The sequence below is a fragment of the Lepisosteus oculatus genome, chromosome 24, assembly GCF_040954835.1.
Source record: "Lepisosteus oculatus isolate fLepOcu1 chromosome 24, fLepOcu1.hap2, whole genome shotgun sequence".
In the NCBI taxonomy this organism is placed as follows: Eukaryota; Metazoa; Chordata; class Actinopteri; order Semionotiformes; family Lepisosteidae; genus Lepisosteus; species Lepisosteus oculatus.
The window spans coordinates 13,703,921-13,727,836 of record NC_090719.1 but is presented as its reverse complement, the minus strand read 5'-3'; the positions used below and the strand labels follow the sequence as shown (position 1 = coordinate 13,727,836).

General features: G+C 39.8%; 2 protein-coding genes across 7 annotated transcripts in view; one reads left to right on the top strand and one right to left on the bottom strand.

Moving 5' to 3' along the window:
- Positions 1-17,736, bottom strand: part of psmb7 (proteasome 20S subunit beta 7) — a 37,589-nt gene extending 19,853 nt beyond the window's left edge. Inside the window, exons 1-5 of one of the 2 annotated variants that reach the window (XM_015367068.2) lie at positions 17,534-17,736; positions 16,407-16,500; positions 14,575-14,672; positions 13,703-13,843; positions 12,065-12,180 (exon numbers count right to left, since the gene is read on the bottom strand). In XM_015367068.2, the coding sequence (XP_015222554.1) occupies positions 12,065-12,180; positions 13,703-13,843; positions 14,575-14,672; positions 16,407-16,500; positions 17,534-17,595 (511 nt within the window). In that variant the 5' untranslated portion in view covers positions 17,596-17,736. The remainder of the gene's footprint in view (positions 1-12,064; positions 12,181-13,702; positions 13,844-14,574; positions 14,673-16,406; positions 16,501-17,533) is intronic. The other variant, XM_006640702.3, reaches the window with a different exon arrangement.
- Positions 17,737-17,746: 10 nt separating this feature from the next.
- Positions 17,747-23,916, top strand: part of LOC102690236 (kinesin-like protein KIF14) — a 38,308-nt gene continuing 32,138 nt past the window's right edge. For 3 of the 5 annotated variants that reach the window (XM_069183162.1, XM_069183161.1, XM_069183159.1), the window contains exons 1-6: positions 17,754-18,077; positions 19,536-20,650; positions 21,253-21,507; positions 22,268-22,355; positions 23,053-23,151; positions 23,640-23,692. In XM_069183162.1, coding sequence (XP_069039263.1) covers positions 19,572-20,650; positions 21,253-21,507; positions 22,268-22,355; positions 23,053-23,151; positions 23,640-23,692 — 1,574 coding nt within the window. In that variant the 5' untranslated portion in view covers positions 17,754-18,077; positions 19,536-19,571. Of the gene's footprint in view, positions 18,078-19,535; positions 20,651-21,252; positions 21,508-22,267; positions 22,356-23,052; positions 23,152-23,639; positions 23,693-23,916 lie in introns of all 5 variants that reach the window. The other 2 variants (XM_069183163.1, XM_069183160.1) reach the window with 2 other exon arrangements.

The following is a 23,916-nucleotide window of genomic DNA, read 5'->3' as shown; positions in this document are numbered from 1 at the left end:
AAACCAAACAATAGTAAACACTTAGGAACAACACGTTTCATGTAAACCCTTAACTGCTAAAGCATCAACTCATCTCTTAACTCTCCCCCCCTTCTTGGTTTGGCCAGCAAGAAGTATTAAAAAAAATACCTACAGAGGTTTCCCCAGACGTAGAGAGCAGCAGTTTTTTGGCAATGCAGCCTCCCCTCAAAAAAAAACCAATGATGCTGAAGTTAACGACTCTAAAAAGTTCATTTGCTGCAACTTCATATACTTAGCGTCATCATGTCATCTTGAGATTTAGAGGGGAAAAAAAAAGGCAATTTTGCGATTTGAAATCCTTGTAGGATTAATGCTTCACCACCTTTTCTACGGCTGCTTCGCTGGAGAAAATAAATTCTTTAAAAAGCGGTGCCAAATCATATATAGCACAATATAGTTTTATTTTAAATTACATATTGCTTGAGAGCTTCCAGCGCCGTTGCCAAAGCAGTCTCAAACAAGCTTAGCGTGGGTTTAAACTTTGTTCTTTTATTTTGATGCTATATTAGACCTGCATAAATAACCATCTGCAGCACCTCAGAACTAATGACTACTGAGGCCTACTCCAAATCCCAACCCCTGGGACTCAGGCCATGCCAGAGGCCACAAAGTCCGTGAAGTAAAAAGGTTTGTATTTAGCAACAGTATTCTCATAAAGCCAGTCTTAGCCATCTGGCATGTTAAGCTTGTCTGTTTTCGGAACCACCCCAAGTGTCACTGGACAATGCCCAGAAAATGTCACCCATTCTTTAAGTACTAAGGACAATAATGCAGTGAACCTTAGCTTGTTTCTAATAATATCTTAATCCCAGACATTATTCCACAAAGTAATACTCGCACCATTCTAGTCTTTCAGCAAAGCTCAACAGCTCACATCTTTGTAATTAAGACCCCATAGTAATTTCTGCTACAGTTTTTTCTATTTTTCCACACATTTCCATTGATAGTGACTTATTGTTTCATTCATCTACACAATAAAGGGTTGAAAACACTGTTCCCAAAAACGGATACAAAACAGCAGAATTTGAAGATTAATTCAATTTCAGATTTAATGAGACAAAACCTTTTCATCTATAAAAGAAAATACGACAAAATACCTCCAGAACCCTAAAAATGGTTTCTGCAACTCCACACCAGCAGCAGTCGTCCATAACTAGTATTTTTACAGAGTAAAATTACACAAAAACATTTGCTTGTAAGTCTATAAATTTTAACATGTTCCAGCAGAGACCCAAGTCTATCTCGCATAAAGATAGATCCCGTTATCTTGGTTGGTGCTCAAAAAGCAAAATAAGATTGACCTTTCTAATGCCACGATAATGCACTCATCACACTCATTAGTCTCGGTTTTACAGAGCAATTCAAATTGCCCTATTAATAATCGAATGAGGAACATTTTAACAACTCTGACAGCATTACCTTGCCTTGTGTGATTATCAGCGTTATTGGAACTGGATTCAGACGAGCATTTCTTCTGCCAGCGGGGCAAATTCCTACAAGAATATCCTTCTGAATCGATCCTGAAGATGGAGATATGTTCTGCAGATAGCATTCTGACTCAACCCTTGTTGTGTGATTATTCCACCCACCTATTTTAAGTAAACAACTGACTCTTGAAGAGTTGTCGTGTAGTGAGCCGAAGCCTGACTTGGCAATCACAGGGCACACGACAAGATACAACTGGGACAGGATGCCACTCCACAACAGGGTACAAACACAAAAGGGGAGCATTTAGAGATGTCAATTAACCCGGACAACATGTCATCGGGTTGGGTGAAGAAACCCAAACAAACCCTGAGAAAACCCAGGAAAACAGACATCCATGTAACTCCAGACAGGCGGCATCGCAGACATAACCATGAGGCTGCAGTGCTTAGCGCCATATCGCCCCTGACGTCCATCATTTGCTTATGTTGATCAAATACAGAGGTGATAATCTGGCTATCAAAGAACACAGCAAACACGTCAAAATAAAAAAACAGTTTTAGCTGTGCGCTAGTGTACGCACCTACATTGCTTGTTATCTTACCAGCTTCAACCCACTTTATATTTTCAACTCAATATCAGCAATTTACAGTATATCAGCATTCTTTTTCATATCCCATGTTTTTTTCTGAGGTAGAAATGACAGCAGTGCTAGTCCTGATGGATATTCCAAGCATTGATTTTTTGTTATTTAAAAAGCCTTGTTAAGACCACTTTTGCAGCATGAGAGTAACGGGCCGTCTTGCCCTTTCCTTGGCTAGAAAAGTTCGCTGCTCTACTGTGAAGTAATATCAGTCTGTACCTATGACTTACTGCTGAAAGAGGCAAGACCCTTTGTTAGCGGTGAGATCTAAAGCGCTTACGTGTCATCAATGTGGTTTGAATTTTACATGTTGCCTGGAAATATTTTAACATGTCCCATTCGAGCCTCAGAGTTGCACACACACTGCCAATTGCGCGTCACCTTGTGCAAAACAAAAATTCTCCCAAATAGAATCTCAAAGCAACGCTCACAACGACGGACAGAAGCGGCAGGTACTAAGCTGCACGCAGACCCAGCTCTGACCTCTCGCACGGCTCGCCCTTAGAACAGGCTGGGCTCTGTGATCAATGAGTCGAACCTGGGCCATGTCGCTAGCCAACGGCAACTGGGATTTCCCATGCGGCCACACAACTGACCGAGAGCCACCAAGGAGAAAGTGCTCATAGCCCTCAGGCTCTCAGTAACAGTCTGCAGTGCTGTCTGAGACGGCTTCACCTGTCTCTCCATCAGTGCTGGACTATGGATTGGGGTTGTGTTATGGACTATGGAGTGGATGGGTTACAGGAGACTGTCAGCACTTCCTCATTCCTCTGTGTGGTGCTGTGGGGTTTGTAGACGCACGCAGAGATATGAAAAAGACCTAACTGGGTGTGAATTTAAAAAAAAGCTAACAAAAGCAGACCCATTGCGATCTCTCTACTGAACTCTTAAAGTTCCATCCCCCACCGCATGTGGAGAAGCGATTCTGTTTACTGCTTCATATGCTCTGCTGTTTTCCCCACTGTTTCACAGCAGTAAACATACGAGGTTAACTGAAGAAACAATTGGAACAATTTGACAAATCTTTGCTCAAATCTGGAAATACGTGCTACACCATTCTGATTTCTTAGTTTTGCATATATTTCATTAACGCAATACACGTCGAGGTAGGAGAAGGGACCGCAGACAATCCACAGGAAAAAAAAAATAGCATAATTAAATCTCATTGTATATTTGAAGCATCATTTTTAAATCAGTAATTCTTTAAATTACAACCATTCCAATTTTCTACAATGTCCTGCAGGTGTGCTAAAGTTCTGGAAAGGAAGAAATCCATCCGCTTTCTAAAATGGCTGTGCATAAACTAATTTATACTGCATGTCCACATCGAAGAAATATCTGAACAAGACAATCTGATGTTGCTGCTCTTCAGCCCTTTCATCAAGATCATCATCCTGGCTACATTTCCAGCTTGTCAAAGTATTAAAAGAATAAGAGAAACACAAATACCAACATTTAATATAAGAACAACTAGCTCGGCTAAAGATATCTTTTGAATCGGTATCACCCCAGGATCAAATCTATAGTTTAAACAGAGTTTCTTAGTCAAGTATCCCAGGAGGAATTGCGCTGGTCAGGATTTTCTGATCCAGTACCTGAACACTGCTGACTGTGGCCTGGAATGATGGATAGCATCAAATCTAAAATCATATTTGCATGTACTGGATAGACCTCCTGGGGTACAGCTCTGGATGAAACCAGTCTTTCTGAAGACACCCGCAGTGCACATTAGTGAAGCTCTTCTGGTCACAGTCCTCAGAAATACTGTAGGAGTCTTTCTTAATAATAATAAAAAATGCAGCATTTTGGCAGATACGTTTTCTTCCTTTGAAAGCCAAGGTCTGCTGGGCTGTCACTTCTGCATTAGGTATGCTTCTTATCGTATGTATACAGTACATTTCCATCTCAGAAAAACGAACAATTACATCAGTTCAGCATTACAGTAATTGTTTTACTGAAAAGCAACTAAAGTTGTTCTGGATGGATTACCTCAGCTGTCTAAACATCATTCTTAGTTAGAGACTTTTATTTTTCTTTCTTACCATAATTGACTATTATTAAAAAGAGGGCAAGAACCTAACTCATAACCCACATCTCCAGAATAAAGTGCATATGAAGTTACATGCTTCTACACTGGCTGGCTACAGGCATATTCTCTTTGGCTACATTTAGATAAGTCCTTAAAATACATCAGACCTTCACAAGAAATATCATAAAGGTTCTGTAAGATCGTTTTTTTTCCTAAGCTGTCAAAGAGATCCGAATTACACTGAGCTCCTGCTTCCATCAAATTCACTGGAAAAAAAAGATATACTAAAAAATTTAATTATTTCTATCAAAAATGAAAAAAACATTCTGTACATAAATACACACATATGCGTGCATGCAGATGTTTTACACAAATCGCCAAAAACCGATGTTGATTTTTTGCATAAATGTAAATTTTGTCACATGTTAAAAGTCCAGCATTCAACCAATATTTGAAAAAAGGCCATGAACATGACAGAACCCTGAAAACTAGAAATATAGGTTACTGCCATTATGGAATATGGGATTTAGTAACAATAACGGAGAATGATTTAGCTCTCAAGTAGAAGAAAGTTTTTTTTTTCCCCGACAGTATGTTTCAGTAAGAAGCATAGCAAGTGGAACCAGATGAAACATTTTGGCTCTCATTAAAAGGCTTCACGGTTACCAGCAAGAAAATCCATTAAACTGTGCTCTGGCCACAGCTGTGGAACTTCACTACCTAATTTCACAGCAATGAATTCCAGCATTCAAACTTTTGCAAGGAATGAATTTACATGCAACTTTGATATTTCAGAGATTTGTTAATTTTAAATTTCACTACCAATTATTCCCAGAATATTTTCACTTCAGGATTAAATTGCCATTTGTGGAATTGGGTGGATTAAGCCCATCATTTAACACATCCAGCGCACAATGACAAATTTTCACTGTAGAGCTACAAAGCTGCTATTGAATAGGGTGTAAAAGATGACAGTCAGGTGGAAAATAAAATTCAAAGTTCTATCTCTGCCCTATGAGAACAAAAACGCCAGTAGCAAAAGAAACCTTAACTGATCTCGTCTGAAGGTTGTCTACTGTGTTAGAACTTGAGCACCCCCAAAAAATGGTTATTTTCACGCACTTCAGTATTCAGTTTGTTCATCTGAAATACAGCCTGATGCTCTCAGACGAGTCGTGCACATTGTCAGCTGAAGTCTCTGAACCAGTTTTTGGCAGTACTGCCTTACGTGCACTAGAAAATGATGCAGGTAGTAAAGCATTAACTACTAAGAAACAAAGTAACGCTCCACGTTACATTGTTAAAGTCAACCATCTTAAAGGTTTTCCTTACTGTTAACAGTTGAATCAGAATTTGTCAGGCTGCTACAGACTTGATTGATTTTGTAGTTCCTCTCGCACACTAAGGAAGATCATCATCATCATCATCATCATCCCTCCAGACACCGGGGAAAGCTGTATGTTCTGCTACATCACCACCTGAATAATAGATGTTATGCTAGCTCTTGTTCTCAAATGCTGTCACAGGGTTTGGGGCCGGCATATATGCATTTAATAACTGCTTTTGGACATTTTTACAGAATGAAACTGAAAAATAAAACTAGCAGAAACAATCATCTGAAATAAGGGTTGAAGGATGAAACATTTACAGCAGTGAATCGTTAAACACTGACTGGCTGGTTATGAAAAAGGCAAACTAGCCTCTTAAAAGAATGCACAAAGTGCACAACTAGTAAAATCTGACTTAACTTTGCAATGCAATGAAGTCCTACTTACATTCTTACTTCTTTTAGTTTTCTTTCTAATAACGGATTCACATATGTCCTGCCTACCAAGGTACTTTTTACCAAAGTAAAACTGAAAAAACTTTAAAATCATAGTCATAAGCTTGCAGAATTGATCCGCAGTTCTATTTATTTATCAAAGTATATAGTGCATAGAAGAAGTACTTGCACAAAAAAACAAACATTTATTGCTGTTGCTCGCTGCTGAACGTTCAATTTTGTAAAGGCTCCAGATCCGAGAGGTCAACAAAATGATTTCCGCACTTAGCTTGTGACCAGTTCCCAGACGCACAGGAGAAACGGAACAGCTAAGGTAACCTCAATTTCACCGTTTTGTGTTTTAACAGCTCCTTTAACACGGGAAGCTAAATGACATCTCTTGGCGTGGAGCACAAACAATGGTGCCGGGGTCTCTGGGTAAGGAGTCGGCACGCCCCGAAGAAAATGCCACTGCGTCTTGCGATCGTTTTAATGAGGGCCTTTGAAAAGGGGAGGTTCCCTTAACTGGCAACCTCTAAATGCTAAGTAGCAGTTCAATTCGGTCACCCGGGTGCCCCCGCTGCCACCCCAGCCTGCTTCATATTCCAGAGCTTGCCACGATATCCGTGCGCTGCCGAAAGAGCAACATTTAGGACCTTCTAATCCATCAGTGTCAGATCTGCCTGACAGAGTGCTTATTCACACTTACTCATTGTTATTCAATTTGCTGCTTGTTCTGGGGAAAAATTTGGTGCTCTCCACAGCCCTATCGATTGGGATCATTTTTCACTGCTGTTCCTGGCTGAGAGGCCCGGTCTCTTGGTGGTACTGCTTGCTCCACGGGCCGACGCTGCCAATGTATGAAGCACTGATTTATGAATATGAAACAGCCCCAGTATCAGGGGAGCAGGCTGAGTCACCAGAGGAAGACAGAACATCTCTTATTGCTTATTCCTGCAGCTGAACTGCAGCTCGCAAGCTGGCTTTAATTTTATGCACACATTTCATTAGGGGTGTCGGCCAGGAGCTTTCCGAGACACTTTGAGCAAGCAGACAATCTTGCATCGTTTGCTGAAAAAAAAAAAAAAAAAATCACATTTGTCCTTTGTCAGCACAAACAGTTTAATTTGATGGTTTCACTCCTGAGTAAGCACCAAATTTCTCTTAAACTCCTCGGAGATGCAGAAGATGTTTGTTTTCCTTTTTGTTGTTTTTTTTGCTCATCAGCAACTGTTTATACAACATGGGTTTTTTTATAAATTATTAAAATAAAACCAAGCCAAATAAAAAACGGCAAATTAATCTCCATTTATATGATGGTTTCTATGCTCTAAAGAATCACCTACCATTATTTTTTTCAAACCATCAGAACACTTTTTAAACTACCAACTATTTCTATTTTACTTTTTTCACACGAGACATTAAATGTAATGTCCTTCAGTATATCCATAAGACATAAATTGGTATCCAGATTTTCAGTTTTCAAGCCACGCTCACATGTGGGATGAATATTCCACATTAGTCAAGCCATGAACATTTGCAAAATCAAAAACTAAAAACAAGGATCTTTTAATATAATGACTGTTTGAAGTTATACATTTTTATTTAAATGAGTAAATCATGTCAAGAAACTCACCAATTTAAACAAGAATATGTCACTGGTGCTCTTCAGCCCGATTGCTTCACTAACACACAGCTTAATAACCAACTATAAATGCAAGTCACTTTCACTAAAAGTAAAGTTATTCATACTAATAAATTTAAACCACATCGCACAGTACAGGACACTTGCTATCTGCTTCCTTTATGCCAGTGCTTGGCCATGTTTACATGTTTATAGCTCACTGCACTTGCTGTGTACACACTCAGGGTACAATGGGAGAACAGCAAAGTGATTCAGCAGAAAGAGGTTAACCAGCCAAGCATGGAGCACTAACAGCAATGCTCATAAACTTACTCAACAGTGACCTGACAGGCTGAGTGACACTTCTCTTGTTGTCATCGAGATTAAAGGTGCCGAAATGTCATTCGTCACACTTGTCAAGATTAACTACCAGTTCATACACCTAAGGAGCGTGCAGATCCACGCGGGAGACCAGATTTACCTTCAACACCATTTTTAGAGAACAGATTATCTAGCAAGTTCGGCTCTACAGTACATGCAAACGACAGTGAAAAGCATTACTAAACAGCACATCAAAATGAGCTCATTGTATGCAGAAAAATTGACTTACATTACTTCAGTTGTATTAAGTGTAATATTATTGTTTGGGCTTCAGGAAGCACTTCGTGAAAACGGCAGTTGGTCTTTACCCAATAAATAGTGCAAAAACACAGGGGGAGGGGTTATTTCATTCACATTGAACTTGCTCCTGAAACCAGTGTTACGGCCTTCTAACTTAAATCTTGTCAGACGCTGAGCAAGGCTGGGCCTTGGTCAGTACAGGGATGGGATACCCACAGGGAGAACCAAGTTTCTACTTCAAGTGGCGCTGGCAGGCCCACAGTTGGCACTTTCCAAAAAGTAACGCCCAGTCTGGCAGCAGAGGACACTGGACTGTAGGAGGTGCCATCCCTTAGACAAGATGTGAAACCGAGACTGCCACTACTTGGTCACATAAGTGGGGCTTTTAAGTTGTTCTGGCTCAAGTGCATAACTGGCTTCTACAATCTAGACTTCCTGTATTTATCCCTTATTCAACTGGTGAATACCGCATTCACCATTTAATACGCTCTGTAGTGGGACTGCAGGCTAAAAGCCTGCTGTGTGTCACACAGGTGGGTGATGAAATGGGTCCCCTCTAACACATGAAGCACCTCGGTATCCTTTGGGTATGAAAAACAATCACAGAAATGTTGCCAATTGATTAGAACAACAAAACTGGCTCCGTTAAGAGACGCAGTTTAGTTCACTGCAGATTAAATTCAGGTTTTGTGCCCTTAAAACCAGAGCCCCAAGTCTTTTCAGGGCCCACTTCCACCAAATTTAACACAATTCTTCCAACGATCAAGGGATTCATAAGTTAGAAATGCAAAATGCAGGAACAAGTGTATTCTAATGAAATAAAAAGCAATTTGATTGTTGGTGAGCATCATCAACCCACTGAAATTCTCAGCTGATTTATTTTTTCCTGAATAAAGAAATACAAAAACTAAAAAGAAAAAAAAACGAAATTCTGGAACGACCGCTTCAAATCTATTCTTACACAACAGCGCCACCTGCAGGCCCCAAAATGAACCACTGAAAATACCAAGAACTAAGAATGACCAGGCTAGGCATCAGACCACATGCTACTCAGTTTGGCTCTCGATGAAGCTAAAGAAACAATTTCCACTTGGGAAGGCTAAATGTGGCTTTGTTCGTAAACAATATCTTTGCATTCATACTTTCATTCTTCCCCAGGAAGCCCAGACAATTAAACGTCTTGTGGTTTGAAAAACACCTGTTTAGGTTTGGTCATTTTCTCAATCACTCCAATGAAAGTTACAGTTCACTTCACGGCATAAACCAGCACAGTGCAAGATCAATTCGACACATCCTAGTGTAGAGGATGTGCAACTTTCTCCTTGAGAGTCACAGGGAAGTTTAGGTTTTATTTCGGTTCAGCTCAGTTCAACCCATCAATTCATCTCCAGTCTGCTTTTCCAGGCCAGGGTTATGGCTGAACTGGACACATTATTTGTAATTAGAACAAGGGGCTTGTGATTTTACTGTTAAGATCTGAAGAGAAGAACACAAAATCCCCAAATCAGAGAAGGTTATTGGACCCATCTCATTTCCATTTTGAGAGAGTAAGAGATCTCATTTGATGATCTCGTCGTGCCTTCGGAGAATCAGTCTCTGCTGCGATAACTCGGCAGGGTAGCTTGGCACTCCTACAGCCCTTTGTGTAAAAAAAAAGTCTTATTGCATTCGTCAAATTGTTTCCTAAACAATTTTAGACAAAAATAGTCACTTTCCTAGTGGCTTGTATCTGATGATGACTTTTGATATATTGCCCCAAAGGCAATTGAAACTTCCTAAAGTAGAAAATTCCCCCTATTCCACTCCTGGCTTTTACATTGACCTTTTTGAAAACTCACATCCCTGAACGCTCATGAAAGTCTTCCAATAAAATCCACTAAAATCTATAACCATAAAGACCTTACAGAAATGAGAATATTTCAATAATGATAAGTGAGCCATCGGACACACTATGACAAGGCAACCCCTTTTTTAAAAATAAAATTACATTTTGGGGCTCAACACTTCAACTGCTTAGAAGTAAAATGGCAGCATATTGTAGCCATCAATACAGATAGGGGTGTCCACAAACAGCAGGCACATATCCAACACTGGATATTTAACACTGCCAGCTGAAGGAAGTGAAGCGTTTTTTTTTCCCTTTTCAGAAAGGTGATCTTTCCTTCAGTAGCCAACTGTTTTACCTCTCAACTATACACCAACCTGTATATACAGTAATTACTCTCTTCATGACAAGTTAGAGAGTAGCTGAAAATTTAATTCCTCATATCCACTGTGTGTAGAACACATTACTTTTATTCGTTGTATCATGTTTAAAGTTGAATGTGAAAATACTGGAACTGCGAGTGCAAGGTTTCAGCTTTTCTCTTCAGAAACAGTCCAGCATGTTAGTGTGAGCTGAAAGTATTATTTTATGGTGCATAAAATAATATAAAATGAGTTTGAGGTCACATCTGACCAATTTCCACGAGCATGAACAAGACTGTTTTGTAAATTGACTATTTAAGTGTCTACAGAAATACCACCTTCTGTTAAGATCGCCTCTGCTCCATTCTTAGGAAGTTCGTATGTTAATGTATACGTTTAACATCTTACTTTTATTTATTTCTACAGCATTTTAATGACCAATTTAACGCGCTACATATAAATAAACCCTGCAGATTATGCATCTGACCCTAACATTCTCTAGTGGTTTCTGCAGATCATGAACATCACCAATACAGGGCCAGCTAATGTACGTTTGCCTGTCCTTCAATCTCCCATTAATTCTTTTGACAACGGACTACAAAACGTTTTCCTCACGATCCTTCCAATACCGTCAACTTGAAAGCATTCACTTTTCTTTCAAAAAGAACATATAACCATCGTATGCACGATGTTTAATCTTTTCATCAGATGTAATGTTTTCGTTATTTAATAAAAAATGGAAAAATCCTTAAAAAGCCCACAAAATATCAGAATTGAGATGTTTACAAAAACCTGAAGAGAAGTCATGCAGTACTGAAATGCATACATATTTAGTCTGACAAAATTCACACTTCAATTATTGTGACACTTCAAAGATTACATTGAGAGCTTACCTGAAACCACTGTAAAATGATACAATTTTCCCCCAATTAGATTCACATCATATAATTAAGAAATGTTGCAGTTTGTTTTCAAATGACTTCCAACTTTACTTCCACTAATGCTTACCTACACAGATTTGTGTAAATACCACTAAAGACGTTCATCAATAGTTTTATATTTATCCAGGTTTTAAACAAACTAAACAAACATTAAAAATGTTATTTTCCATTCATTTGAATAAATCTTTCTACGTTCAAGTTAAGAGAAATGCTTTGATCACTAATTAAGTGCAAAATACGAAACAATGCTTTTCTGACACCTCATATCTATCAAAATCATCCCTCTCCAGCTGTCAACACAAGATATGATAAGATCACTTTATTGGCCATATACACTTTCTCGCATTAGGAATTTCTTTTTGCAGACCCCAGCTTTTTTTCTCCATGAGACACACGGACCGGGAGAGAGCAGCTTAGGGTCAGAGCGCAGGGTCAGCCATTTATACGGCGCCCCTGGAGCAGCTGGGGTGAAGGGCCTTGCTCAGGGGCCCAATGGAGTAGGATTCCTCTGCCGGCCACAGGATACGAACCAGCAACCTTCCAGCCACAGAGCCACCACACCGCCCAGTTTATTATCCTTTACAAACTATGAAAGCTCCTCACAAAAATGCTGTAGAGAGCAGCACGAGCAGAAAATGATGGGTCATTCCACAGCACATCGGTTATTCGCTGCAGAACAACCCTTAAGCAAGCCCATACCTGTGCACTTCTCGGTAAAACAACCAACACCTACGATTCCTCTTGGCACTCCCTTAACACGTCCCTTCATCTCCTGAATTTCTCTGGAGAGAAAAGACAGGCCTGTACCTACCCATGGTCACGTAAGGCAGCTTGTCAGTCGAGCCGTGTGGGTAGATGCTGTAGAGATGTGGGCCGTTGCAGTCCACCCCACCAAGCACCAGGGCGGCGCCAATGTACCCCTGGTATCTGTTCAGGGTAACAGGAATTTAGGAGAAAAATTCAACATTAGACTACGAAAGAGTGGCATTCCCATAAGGAAAGGGATGTGCAGCCTCTATTCCTTATAGCTACTGTGCTTCCGTTTCAAATACCTACTTTTTTATTCTCAAATCGCATGTAATGTGGCTTTTCAAAATGACTTATCGCCAAATCTAAAGACGCAATATTTCATACTTACCCTCAGATCAGCACATTTACAGCCAACAAACTACTGGATGACCACTATAACTCGTGATTATAATTACTGCAAGCCACACAGACTTACTGTTGTGACATCACTGCTTGGTATCGATTCTCTGTAAAGGAACGTGTAATAGGTTTATTCCACACTGAAAAGAGAAGAAAGGAAACGACGTTTCGGCAGTGGAGCCTTCTTTGTTTCCGTGCGTCTTTGTTTCTCTTCTCTTTTCAGCCGGGAATAAACTTTGACTTGTTCGTTTGCAGTCTGCGCATGCTGACGCAGCTCCCTGCTCAATTATTTGTAGGCTGGTAAGCAACTGCTCACTGTAGCAGCTCCTCGGAGGAGGTGGCGTTTTGTTCCATTCTGGCTACATAACCGAACTAATTATCTTCCTAATCATTTCCTTAGATCTTGATTGTTTGATGAAACCACCAGGACCAAATGCAAAGTGACTGAATGAGCGGGATATTTTTGTGCTGCGATAGCTATTGCCCTGCTGCAAGTGGAAAAACGCCTTTTTGAAGAGCACCAGCGCTGTGCTGGTACGGTAGCGTGGACACAACACCTACCTTCAAAAAGTCCCCCTGGCATTCACATCACAATCTTTCAAACGATTCATTTTCCGAACTGAGAAGTCCTTCAGTGCAAGAAATATTTTTATCATAAATCACCAAGCATCACGCGGCACTAAACCCATGAAGCTGAGCAGTGCACAATTACTTTTCCCCCTTATGTAGCAGTTGGAGGGGCATCCATTGAAACGCCAAAGGTAAGGTTAAGTTCACTATTAACCAACTACCAAATGTTAAGATGCTAGTGCAAGTTGCTTAACTATCCTGAACACTCTGCAACAGACAAAAATCACGAGTAAAGAACATTAAGGTTATAAAAGCCCATTATACCACGGAAAAATTTCTGCCTCTAATCAAGAAACGGTTATTATCTATTATCTGCATTCACTTCAAGAAACTTTAATTAGAAATAAATGTTGTCCTTGATCAGATGTCAATGTTTTTATGTTTTCACCCGACTCATTACACACTCCCACTCAACTCCTTTTCGTGATTCAGAAGAACGACTTTCAATGTCCAAAGAAAACTCAACACTTTACCCAGCAGTGAAGTAAAAAAAAACAACAACTTTTGGCACAGTGCATATGAGCAGCAGAAAATGGCTGTAAGTGTAGCTGTACTTTACATCTATGTGCTCCTCAACCTACCATATTGATATAGAAATGTTTTAGGGAGGCGGCGGCGGCTCAAACATTAAAGAAGATCCAATCAGAGCACAGATCCTGCTCTCACCCACCTGAAAAGCATCTGTTTGAGCATGCGATTGGCTGTGGAGACCCTAGGAAGCCGCCCAGTGGACAGAGCATGAAGCTCCAGATTGGAAGAGATGAGCTGGGTGGTCATCTCCGTGTCCGCTGCTGTCCCGGCACCACAGCAGCTGGGAACAGAACCAAACCGAAACATGAAAATTCGGCCATTCAGCGATATCATGCAGGGGACAAGTCTGGGGAAGTCAGCAGTCTGGATCACCGATGAACTCCCTTCTTCATGTCGGTGGGCTAGAGAAGTCGAGATTGTTTTTCCGAATCGTGGCAACTCTTAAACAGCAGATGATTGCTAAGACAGGGTACACTGCCGTTGAGGGCTCGTCGGCTTTTGCGCGTGTCCTCGCCACTTTCAGATGATGGGGGGGGGGAAAGGACGATCTGAAAAGACTTGCATGTCATGGAGGGCAAGCTGGGGTATACGAAAAGACAAATTCCTAATGCCAAAAATTGTATATGGCCAATAAAGTGATCTTATGTATATTTCAAGGGCTTTTTTGGTCCAGGATGAAACACAAGAAGTTCTTTTCCAAGAAGTTCACAAAAGGGTACAAACTATAAGCAAGTAAAATGTATCCAGCTTAAACCGATTCTATCTTCCATATGCCATTGTAATTGCCAAATATTTTTTTTTATAAACAGTAGCAACACATGATGTGCAGGCCAATCACCAGGCAAGTGCACTAAAAACAACCAGCTATATATTCAGACCATTAATGATTAAATGTGACAGGTTATAAGCAGATTAAACCTTTTAGTAAGTGTTACCACTTTTAAAAAGAGGAAGCTTGACAATGGTCCACAAATACTCTAGTGAAACTAAGAATTGAGAAATTCTACTTACTAAATGTTAGAGGAAATGTAGTGAATCTTGGAACAGTTCTTATCAGCGACAACCATTCCTTCAGTGGCTCTGGTATCAGCACCAAGGACAACGCCATCCTGAAAGACAAAATGTTATTTTACACTACAAACCACGGATGTTTCAGATCCAAGGAAATACTCCCCCCGTGTATTTTAGACAAATACCTAAGAAGGACAATAGTCTGGTATTCCTCAACCTTGGCCCTGGTGCTCTCCAAAGTTGTTGCAGGCGTGTCAAATCAGTAATTAAAGATTTCTTCAGCTAAGTAACGTATGTAAAATAAACTCACAGTCACCAACTAAATGACCACCAAGGCAATGTCAACCTTTTGTCAATCTTTAACTTTGAAATACAATCAAGATTATTCTGATCCATGTACGTTTTTAGAAAGATCATATCCAAATTTATGGCTAAGAAATTCCTGTAATCAGGTTTTTCTGAATTTTTAATAATTATATGACCATACCTGGATCATTCTGACCCTAGTGAAATTTAACTGCATAGAACAATGACAGTATCTCTTCCGTTTTTATGGTAAACATATGTACTATATCTCAAACAATAATGTAAAGCAGGATGTTATACATTAAATATCTGGAAAAAAAAACTGTGCTCTGCTGCACAATTAAGCCCAAAGATGATAAAAATGTAACCACTCATTTGCAATCAAGCCAAAAAGGGACAAGAAAATGAAACATTTCATTTGTCCAACAAATATAGGTACATGCATTTAAAACTCGCATGTTTGTGCATGTCATGTAGAATACCAGGAATGGAAGTACATATCTTTAGGGTAAAGTTGTAAATTTAAATGTTTTGCTCCGGATCCTGTTGTATTTTCCCCCAAATGTCTCTCTCATTCATTGCAGATCTTATAATCTGATCTTGCTGTACTATCCTGTTGTGCAATGAAAGGTGTTTGGTATTGTGATGGATAAAATGATATTGAAATCATAATGATCATGATCACTGCCATAACAGGAATTACATCTCATTCCGCTGTAATCATGAATTTGCTTAGTGGAAAGTCACTCAGGCGACATCTTATCTCCTACCTATTCTAATTAAATAAGATCCAGCTGGCTTTTACATTTTAAAGCCACAGAACAAACTAACGAAACCCACACAGCAGGAAACAACACTCCCTAAAAATATTAATTGTAAACCAGAAGTTTAGCTTTCTAAAAAAAAGGGGGATTTTAATGATGCAAATCAAAGTAAAGTGAAACTAAATTTAAAATCACATCATCTCCAACCTTTGCTGGAGACAAAGGGTTTCAATTTCTAGACAGAAATGGTTACAAAGACTATAACATAGGAACTAATGCTTACTTTTACAATTATAGTATTCCGATTGCGACTATTACTTTCTTACTTCAGATGAATTACACACTGAGTGTAATGTAAAACTTTACAAAATGACAGCAAGGGAGATGATATACAGGGAAAAAAACAGAGATGAAAACCTGCACTAAATGTCTCCCATTCCTGTTGAAACAGGATCTTTTAATCTCACTGGGCTGTGACGCAAGCACCACTCGACTCACAGTTTAACAGCACAGTTTGAAAGCACAAATCAGGCCTAACTAAAAATGTAGCTTCTCCAAGAGGATTTGTCTGTTTACTTTAAAAAAAATCATCACAATATGAGCAATAATCAACATATTTCAAGAGTTCTCAATGGACTGTTGCTAAAATTGTTTCTCCTAATACAACAGTATTGCAACAAGAGTTTGCTCAAAGTAGACTGCAGTACAGGTAGGAACAGAAAAGTTCATCAGTAGAAAAGGTGTTGGATAATTTCCATTTACCTTGAAAACAATTCCACAAATTGTGGTGCCAGTTTTTCTTGCAGTAGGGATACTGGACCCTAACTTTGTAAATTCAGCCTCCAAGAGTGCGTTTCTACGTAAAGAAAGAGGGGAAATAAAGTTTATCATACAGAAATAAAGAGAATGTAAAAACTTTAATTGCATTCTACTTGAAAATGCATCCCTAAATTCGACGGTATTGACTTGCATTTAGCTTTAAGATAGGTTGGTCATCTCTTAAAAGAAAACTGTGAATCTATGGTTATTATCAAGAAATCGTTTTTCTATTTAGAGTTCTTACAGTTGTGTTAACGCAATAGTTTTAACTCGAATTATTTAAAAAATCTCTGACTTAAAAAAAAATCGTTCGGCCATATGGATACGTTTTGCAATGTCATACTTGTCAAACTCTTAGAAATCAGAGAATGATACAACCGAGCTTAGGAGAATCATTAAGCACTTTAACAAAACAAATTTAAAATACACAATAAAACAAAAAATTGGAGCCAGTTGTTTTCAAAACATTTTATAGACACAGGATCTCCTAAATAAGCATATATTTAGGAGATCATAAATAAATGAGAACTTTTTAATTCATTCCAAGTGCTAAACAAAACAAAAACGCAAAACATATTACGAATAACTGAAACGATTACACACCAATAATACGAATAAAACATTTAGCACTAAACTGTAGCGCGTTTTCAATCGAATTCATTTACACCATAAGAAAACCCAAACGTGTGCTTCTTCAGACATCTGGTAATATTTCAAGAGACAACACAACAAAAAAAAATAAAGACATTTGGAGAGGAAAATTTTCATTCCCCACCTACAAATCTGCACTCATTCAGCAATCGGGTTCCCCGTCTTGATCAAAATAAAATAAAATAAACCAAACACGCGTTTTATACAATAAATTCCCTGAGTCATTCCTACAGCAGGCCATGACACTGTCTCCCATACAGTGATGCCGGGACCAGCCCGGCCGTCTTTTGCATGAACTGATTGTTTTCATTTCCCCACCGTTTGCTTGTTTTTCTACCAATTCGTCGAAGCGCCTCGCAAATGAGCGCCTCTCTCGGTTTTTTTTCTTTTTTTAATTTCGCTTCTGCTGCGAATCTCACCTCTTGCTGTACTCGAAACTGAAACCCCCGCACGTCGGCTGGCACACTGACAGAGACGCCATCTTCGCTCTCCAACACTCTTTCCCGGAGCCGTTTCCGGGAAGCCGGAGAAACCGCTACAGTTTGAAACCCCGGCCGGAGTCACACTCTCTATCTTCCGGGCTGCCCCCCGGACCCCATCCCCGTGTGGGGAAAACGCGGCCATGCAGCCACAGGTGTGTCTCTGATTGAAGCCGCCTAGATTTTAAAACTTCAGACGAGGGCCGCGGTTAATGGAGGACGTTTCACGTTCCCTTAGCAACACTTGCCTCAACTTCCATTTGTCCTGTGTTTTTATTTTGGGTGGGTGTGTAGAAAGAGCGCTCCGGTATGGACTAGAATTAAATATATTATTTGACTTCCCATTACCTGCGGCTGTGCTGGGCTCAGACTCCTTACCAAACGGGTTTCTACGTTTGCAGGTATTCCCTTTAAGAAAAAAACAACAAACAAACGTCTTCTTACGTTAAGTTGTTTGTGTTCATATCTTCTCCCTTCGAAATTGGTGAGGCTTTTTTTTTTTTAAATGTGATTTTCTTCTTTTTTTTTTGTATCTTCTACCAAACTCGTACTTAAATTGTAATTTTGTCATTCCTAGGAAGGAGCGTTTGGGTTGTTACTGTAGATCCACAAACCTCAGTTGGGTGTCAAGAGCTCTAGAAACTGACCATTTCCATCTAGAACAGCACTGCGCTTTAATTAAGGGTAACATGTTTTCAGCTTTTCTCGTAATTTAATTGTGCATCTATAGCAAGCCCACATATTTAAGGATTTAAATTGCACCAACTTTCGTACAGAGGTGTGCAAAACTCTTAAAACAACGCCGAGTTTCTCCTTTGCTTCTTATAAATTTTGCACACACAAAAAAGTTTGTGTTTGATAGTTTACGGATTCTTATTGGATACCAATGCAAGAAAATTCTGAAATAGCAGAATACAAATGCAGAGCTCACATTGGAGAGAATGTAGTCAGTTATTTAAAAGAAGCGTTTAAGGGATTAAATGGCTCAAAATATCGGTAATATGGCCAAAAGGAGTAGTTTTTCCTCAATTACATATCGTGGTTCAAAATCTAGTGTTTAAACAGAACCTTAACGCACGCTGCCAGACGGTAAAGACGATCTAATAGGTGAAATTGCAGTATGTGCGATGCGGATCAACAAATATGTTTTTGGGATGTGATTTCCGAATACAGTTTATAAATGGTTAGCAAGACACTAGTTGCACAATGACGAAGAGGGGATTTGCGGGGTTACGTCATACTGGACAGATTGGGCACCACTAGTTGCCGGGAGATGACGCGATTTCAAACTGCAGTGGTTTCCTTATTCTTCAATATATGGTAAAATTAGTTACTGTTATGCATTTGTGTCGCATTTTGCCTCTTAATGTTTGCAGTGGAATGGGACTCGAGTTTTGAGCCTTCCCAGTTTGTTTAAAACCTCCCCTTGTCTTTTCCACGGTTAATAACAACTTTGACATATTAGTACAGATTTATTTGGGGTGATGGGGGAAAAAAAAAGCTGGTCACTTTCAAATTCAGATTGATCAGAGCTTTCAAAAATTGTGCATGTACCAAAGTCAAACTACTGCATACATGAGCAGTCATCATGAAGTTGCGGAGTAGCTAATCCAACACGGATACCAATGAAATCAGAAATTACTCAGGGGCTTTTCATCATGAACATTTGTTCCTTTGCTACATATCCATAAACCTTTTGTGTGGCATGCCAAAATCAAGATATATTAAGATTAGCTGTGTGCTTAAAATGGTTAGCATTTCACTATGATTGCCATAGAATTGTTCCTGCATAAAGAAGCAAAGCGCTGCGTGCAAAAACAGAAAAATTAAATTTGTCTGAAGACTTTTGCATGTCAGTGTCCCTGGCTACACGCCTGTCAAAAGTAAATTTGCACTCCATAAGCTCAGTGCTTCATATTCACATGTAGCAATCTCTTTAAAGGTTTAAAAGAACCAGAAAGTCACAAGTGGACACAAGATGTGTGATGGTTTTCCTTCACCACCTCGCGGATCTAAAAGGCCTCTGGTCGAGATTCCTCCCATTCAGCTTCGATCTCTTTTTGACAAAGTACCTGCAGAGGTGGCGATGGCACAGAGCTCTCCAGATGAGCTTAGTACTCCAAACCTGAGCTCCACGGACGTCAAGTCCTATCAAAGCACTCTTCCCTTTTCTCCAGAGAAGAGCCAGACGTTCTCAATTAATTCTCCCGGCTCGTCTACCCCCGTGCTGCAAAGTACTCTTGTGCCTCAGAGCCCTAAAGAAAGTGCGTCCTGCAGGGTCCCGTTGGATGTCTCCACTTTAAGTTGTGAAGACGCTGAGGCCATTAACGTCCAGGACTTCAGTGAAGCTGCCGAATGCTCCAGTACCTCGTCCCAGCCTCCCCCACAGAAGAAGTTTAAGGCCACCGTTTACTTTGTGGTGAGCAAATCCACAGAGACTGAAGAAGAAAACCAAGGCAGTCCCCCTAAAGGGGACAGTTCTCGCCAGGACATAGAGAGACCACCCCTCAAGTGTTCTGCACTGCCGCCGTTCGCCCACGTGGAACCCAATGAGAAAGAAAAGGGGGCGTCTACAGGGGTCTCTGGCAAAGGATCTGCTGCAGGACCACCGCAGAAGTTTCCAAAAAGCCGCCTGCCTGTGTCAGCAAGACAGAGGCTCTCGTTGCCAATGGCTCCTCTCTGTAAGACGGTAGAAGGAGGTTGGGCATCCCCTGCGGTTAACGAAGAAAAGTCTGCAAGGGCCTCTTTCCCCGACATGGCGGAGCGCAGAGGGGAGTTCGGCGCTCCTGCAAAGAGATGCCATGCCGAGCTCGCACCTGTAAAAAGTCCTGTTGTCCCTGTCGAGAAAGGTAACACCCATTTGAAGACTGTCACTCGAACCACGGTGGCGGAGTTTCTCCAGGGTGCGAGCTGCCCACTCATCGCAGCGTCACGGCCGCTTTCAGGAGAGGGCGAGGAGCCCGGTGTGGGACTTACCTCTACCAGGGAGGAGAAGAGTCATGATGGGGAGGATTCTGCCGTTACCGTGGCGATCCGCGTCCGACCACTGAACCCCAGGTAGGGATAGTTTGCGGCCTTTAAGTTTGTTTAAACGGTATGTATAAATCTTTTACTGTATGTATAAGACCGTAAATCTTGCGCTGGATTCAGCTCTTGTCACCTGTGGGGGGGGGTCTAAGCCAATGTCAGCAAAAATAAAAATGACAGGGTGGTGATTGGATATTTCTTGCACGGTAGTTGGTCCCCCAGGAACTTGTCGGAGGCTCCATGACTGTTTTCTGCTTGGGAATACTCTATGTCCCGTTCTGTACATCTTCTCAGTTTGCACTTTTTTCCTGCTAATCTTCTGACTACCAAGAAGTACTCTACAGGAAATGTAGGTGGTCTTCATTTTTTGGGATTGTAATTTCGATTTCAGCTGCCGTAGTTTGTGTGTCTTCTTGTTTTACGCTGAAAATTAGGCTTTTCTGGTCACAGCTGAGATCTGGAAGAGGTGGTGCCTGGCAGTTTAGTTCTGCTGTTGCAGTATTACAAGTCTGTGATGAGACTGTTTTTGCCTTGTGGGGTTGTTTTTTTCAATATCACATTATCCTACCCTTTTTAAAAGCTGGGATTCTTTAAAAAAAAAATCATTTTTTCTTCATTTGATTCTTTTTCAGGGAGCGGCAGATGAATCCCAGATCTGTGGTGTCAGTTTCTGGCCAGGAGGCGGTAGTTCATCATCCCCATAACCAGCAGAAATTCTCTTTCTGTTTTGATTTTGCTTTCTGGTCTTCTGATGGCCAGGGAGACAGTTACGCTGGTCAGGAGGTGGTTTACAGGAAATTGGCCCAACCCCTCCTTGATAAGTTATTCCAGGGGTATAACACCTGCCTTTTCGCTTACGGACAAACTGGATCAGGAAAGTCCTACACGTAAGCAACACAGCACTTTCGCCCCGTTACAAAAAATCGTACAGTAATTTCTCATGACCATTAAACGGAATTTAAATGAATCAATGTGAGGATTTAGTGCTCCAACACAAGCACATTTTACTGACATAAAAGCTACTCAGCACTTTTAAGCAGATCAGGATCTGTATAACAATAATATGCTGTAACACAAATTTTTTATATTATTTTCTTTCTAACAAACCAAGAAATAACTCAAATGTCTTCTTTTTTGAGTTATCAGCATGAAGATATTTGATTTACAGACCTTATTTGCCAATTGTGTCCTCATATTTTTTAATTGAAATGAACTGTTATGTGGAGTATTCAGAATATTGGTACCGGAAGTCAGGCTCTGAAGGAATTTGTATGTCTGGCGTTCAGGGAAGTGCACATCAGAGGCTGGAATGTGCTTTCAGTATAGAAATAACTATTGTCTTATCTTTATTTCTTTTGGGGAAACTTAGGATGGGTGTACTGTGTCTTTAGCATTTGGTAAGGTCAAGAAGAAAGAGAACTTTGAATTCCTTAGAAATTATCGGCATTAAGATGATACTAGTGAATATTTTTGGAATAATTGGTAATGTTTTAATACTGGTGCCTCACTACCCTCATCATTTAAAAAAGTTATTTGAAAGAGATTAAACAAAAAATATCACCAACTTAATAAATTAATGTATTGTAATATGTATTTTGCTACATTCCTGTTTCTTTCCATCTGAACTGCAACTTTTTTTTACCACAGAATGATGGGATATGGCGATGAAATCGGAATAATTCCCCGATTTTGTGAAGAGTTATTTCTCAAAGCTTCCCAAGTCCATCTTCGTGAGGCAAGAATGAGTTTTCTAAATATCCTGACATAACAGCTAGGAAATAGATTCAATAGACTAACAAGTGTAGTTTTATGACCATAATTACTGGGTGCAGATGTGCATAATTACATTGAGTTTTTAAGCTAAGTGCACCACTTACTGTAATTACAATTCAAAATGAATATTTGAATTCAACTGTTTGTCTAAAATCATTGACTGAATGTCTTGGATGGAGTTCCCTTACTTGTTACCAGCATGAACTAATACATTTAACCAAGTTTGCTATGAACACTTCTTTTGACTTGAACCAAGAGGCACTAATGTCTTAAACCAGGTACAGTACAATATGCAATTCACTCTTAAAACAATTTCTCAAGATCTGAAATGTGTGCTCTGATCACTTTAGTGTAACAGTTGATTCAGTTACGGTAAGTCAGTAATGGCCAGCTGAGGTCCTTGAGAGCTAACACACAGATGGCATTTTCACCATATTTTCAAATTAAAGCAGGTTTAAGGGTTTAGAAATTGATGTTTATGAGTGAGTAGAACAGGTGGGGGAAAAATGCTAAAAACCAAGAATTCCAGGTTTGCTGCAAGAACACTTTACATTTACTGGCTTACAGATAATAATGGTGGACCGATAGTGGAATAGTGTCACATGATATAAACGTGTATTGAGGGTGCTTATATTAAAAAAAAAACTTTTTTTGAGCAGGTTGCCTGTCATATTGAAATGAGCTACTTTGAAGTTTACAACGAAAAAATCCATGATCTTCTCTCGTCAGACAAAGAGCAGAACAAAAAGAAGATCTCGGTAAGTGCTGTTAAAGTCACAAAAATCGTGTCTCGATGCTGGTTTTCCCTGTTTTGCTGTTCATAATGTCATCTTTTAGTTCTTGAGATTAATGCAGGATTGCCAACATCATCCGAAATCTGTCGGTAGTCAGCCAAAGCTAAAAGTATGGCCAATGTGTTTTCATAATTCCACCATTTGTTATGTACTGCAGCTATTGAAAAAGATATTTCACGCTTCTAATATATTCTGGTATATATTTGATATAATTATATTTTTTTAGAAAAACAATTTTTACATTTTTGCCATTAAAGGGCTTCAGTATTGGGGGGTTTGGAATGTTGGTGGACTTTCAACATTTCATGGCTTCATAGAAGACAGATTGAGAATTTAACACTTACAAAAAAGGAAATTATGTTTTAGCCCCTCGGAAAGGCACCACTTTAAAATGTAACGATGAAAAATATATATCTATACTTCAATTCTGAAGGTAATATGTTTTTCCACAGCTTCGTGTGAGAGAGCATCCAGAATTGGGCCCATATGTTGCTGGTCTGTCTTCGTGAGTATTAGCAAATTTTACCCATGATAACATATCTGTTGTGGTTTTATTCCTTTGTACAGTATTGTTGTTCATGTGAGAAATTTGGGTATATAAAGAACTGTTGATAAATTCTATTGTCGGAAATTTGCTTGTACAGTATATTCACCTTCCGCTGTATGTAAAGCACATTCATAAACGTAACTGGCATTAAATAATCTCATCTTCTCGAAACTGAATGATTA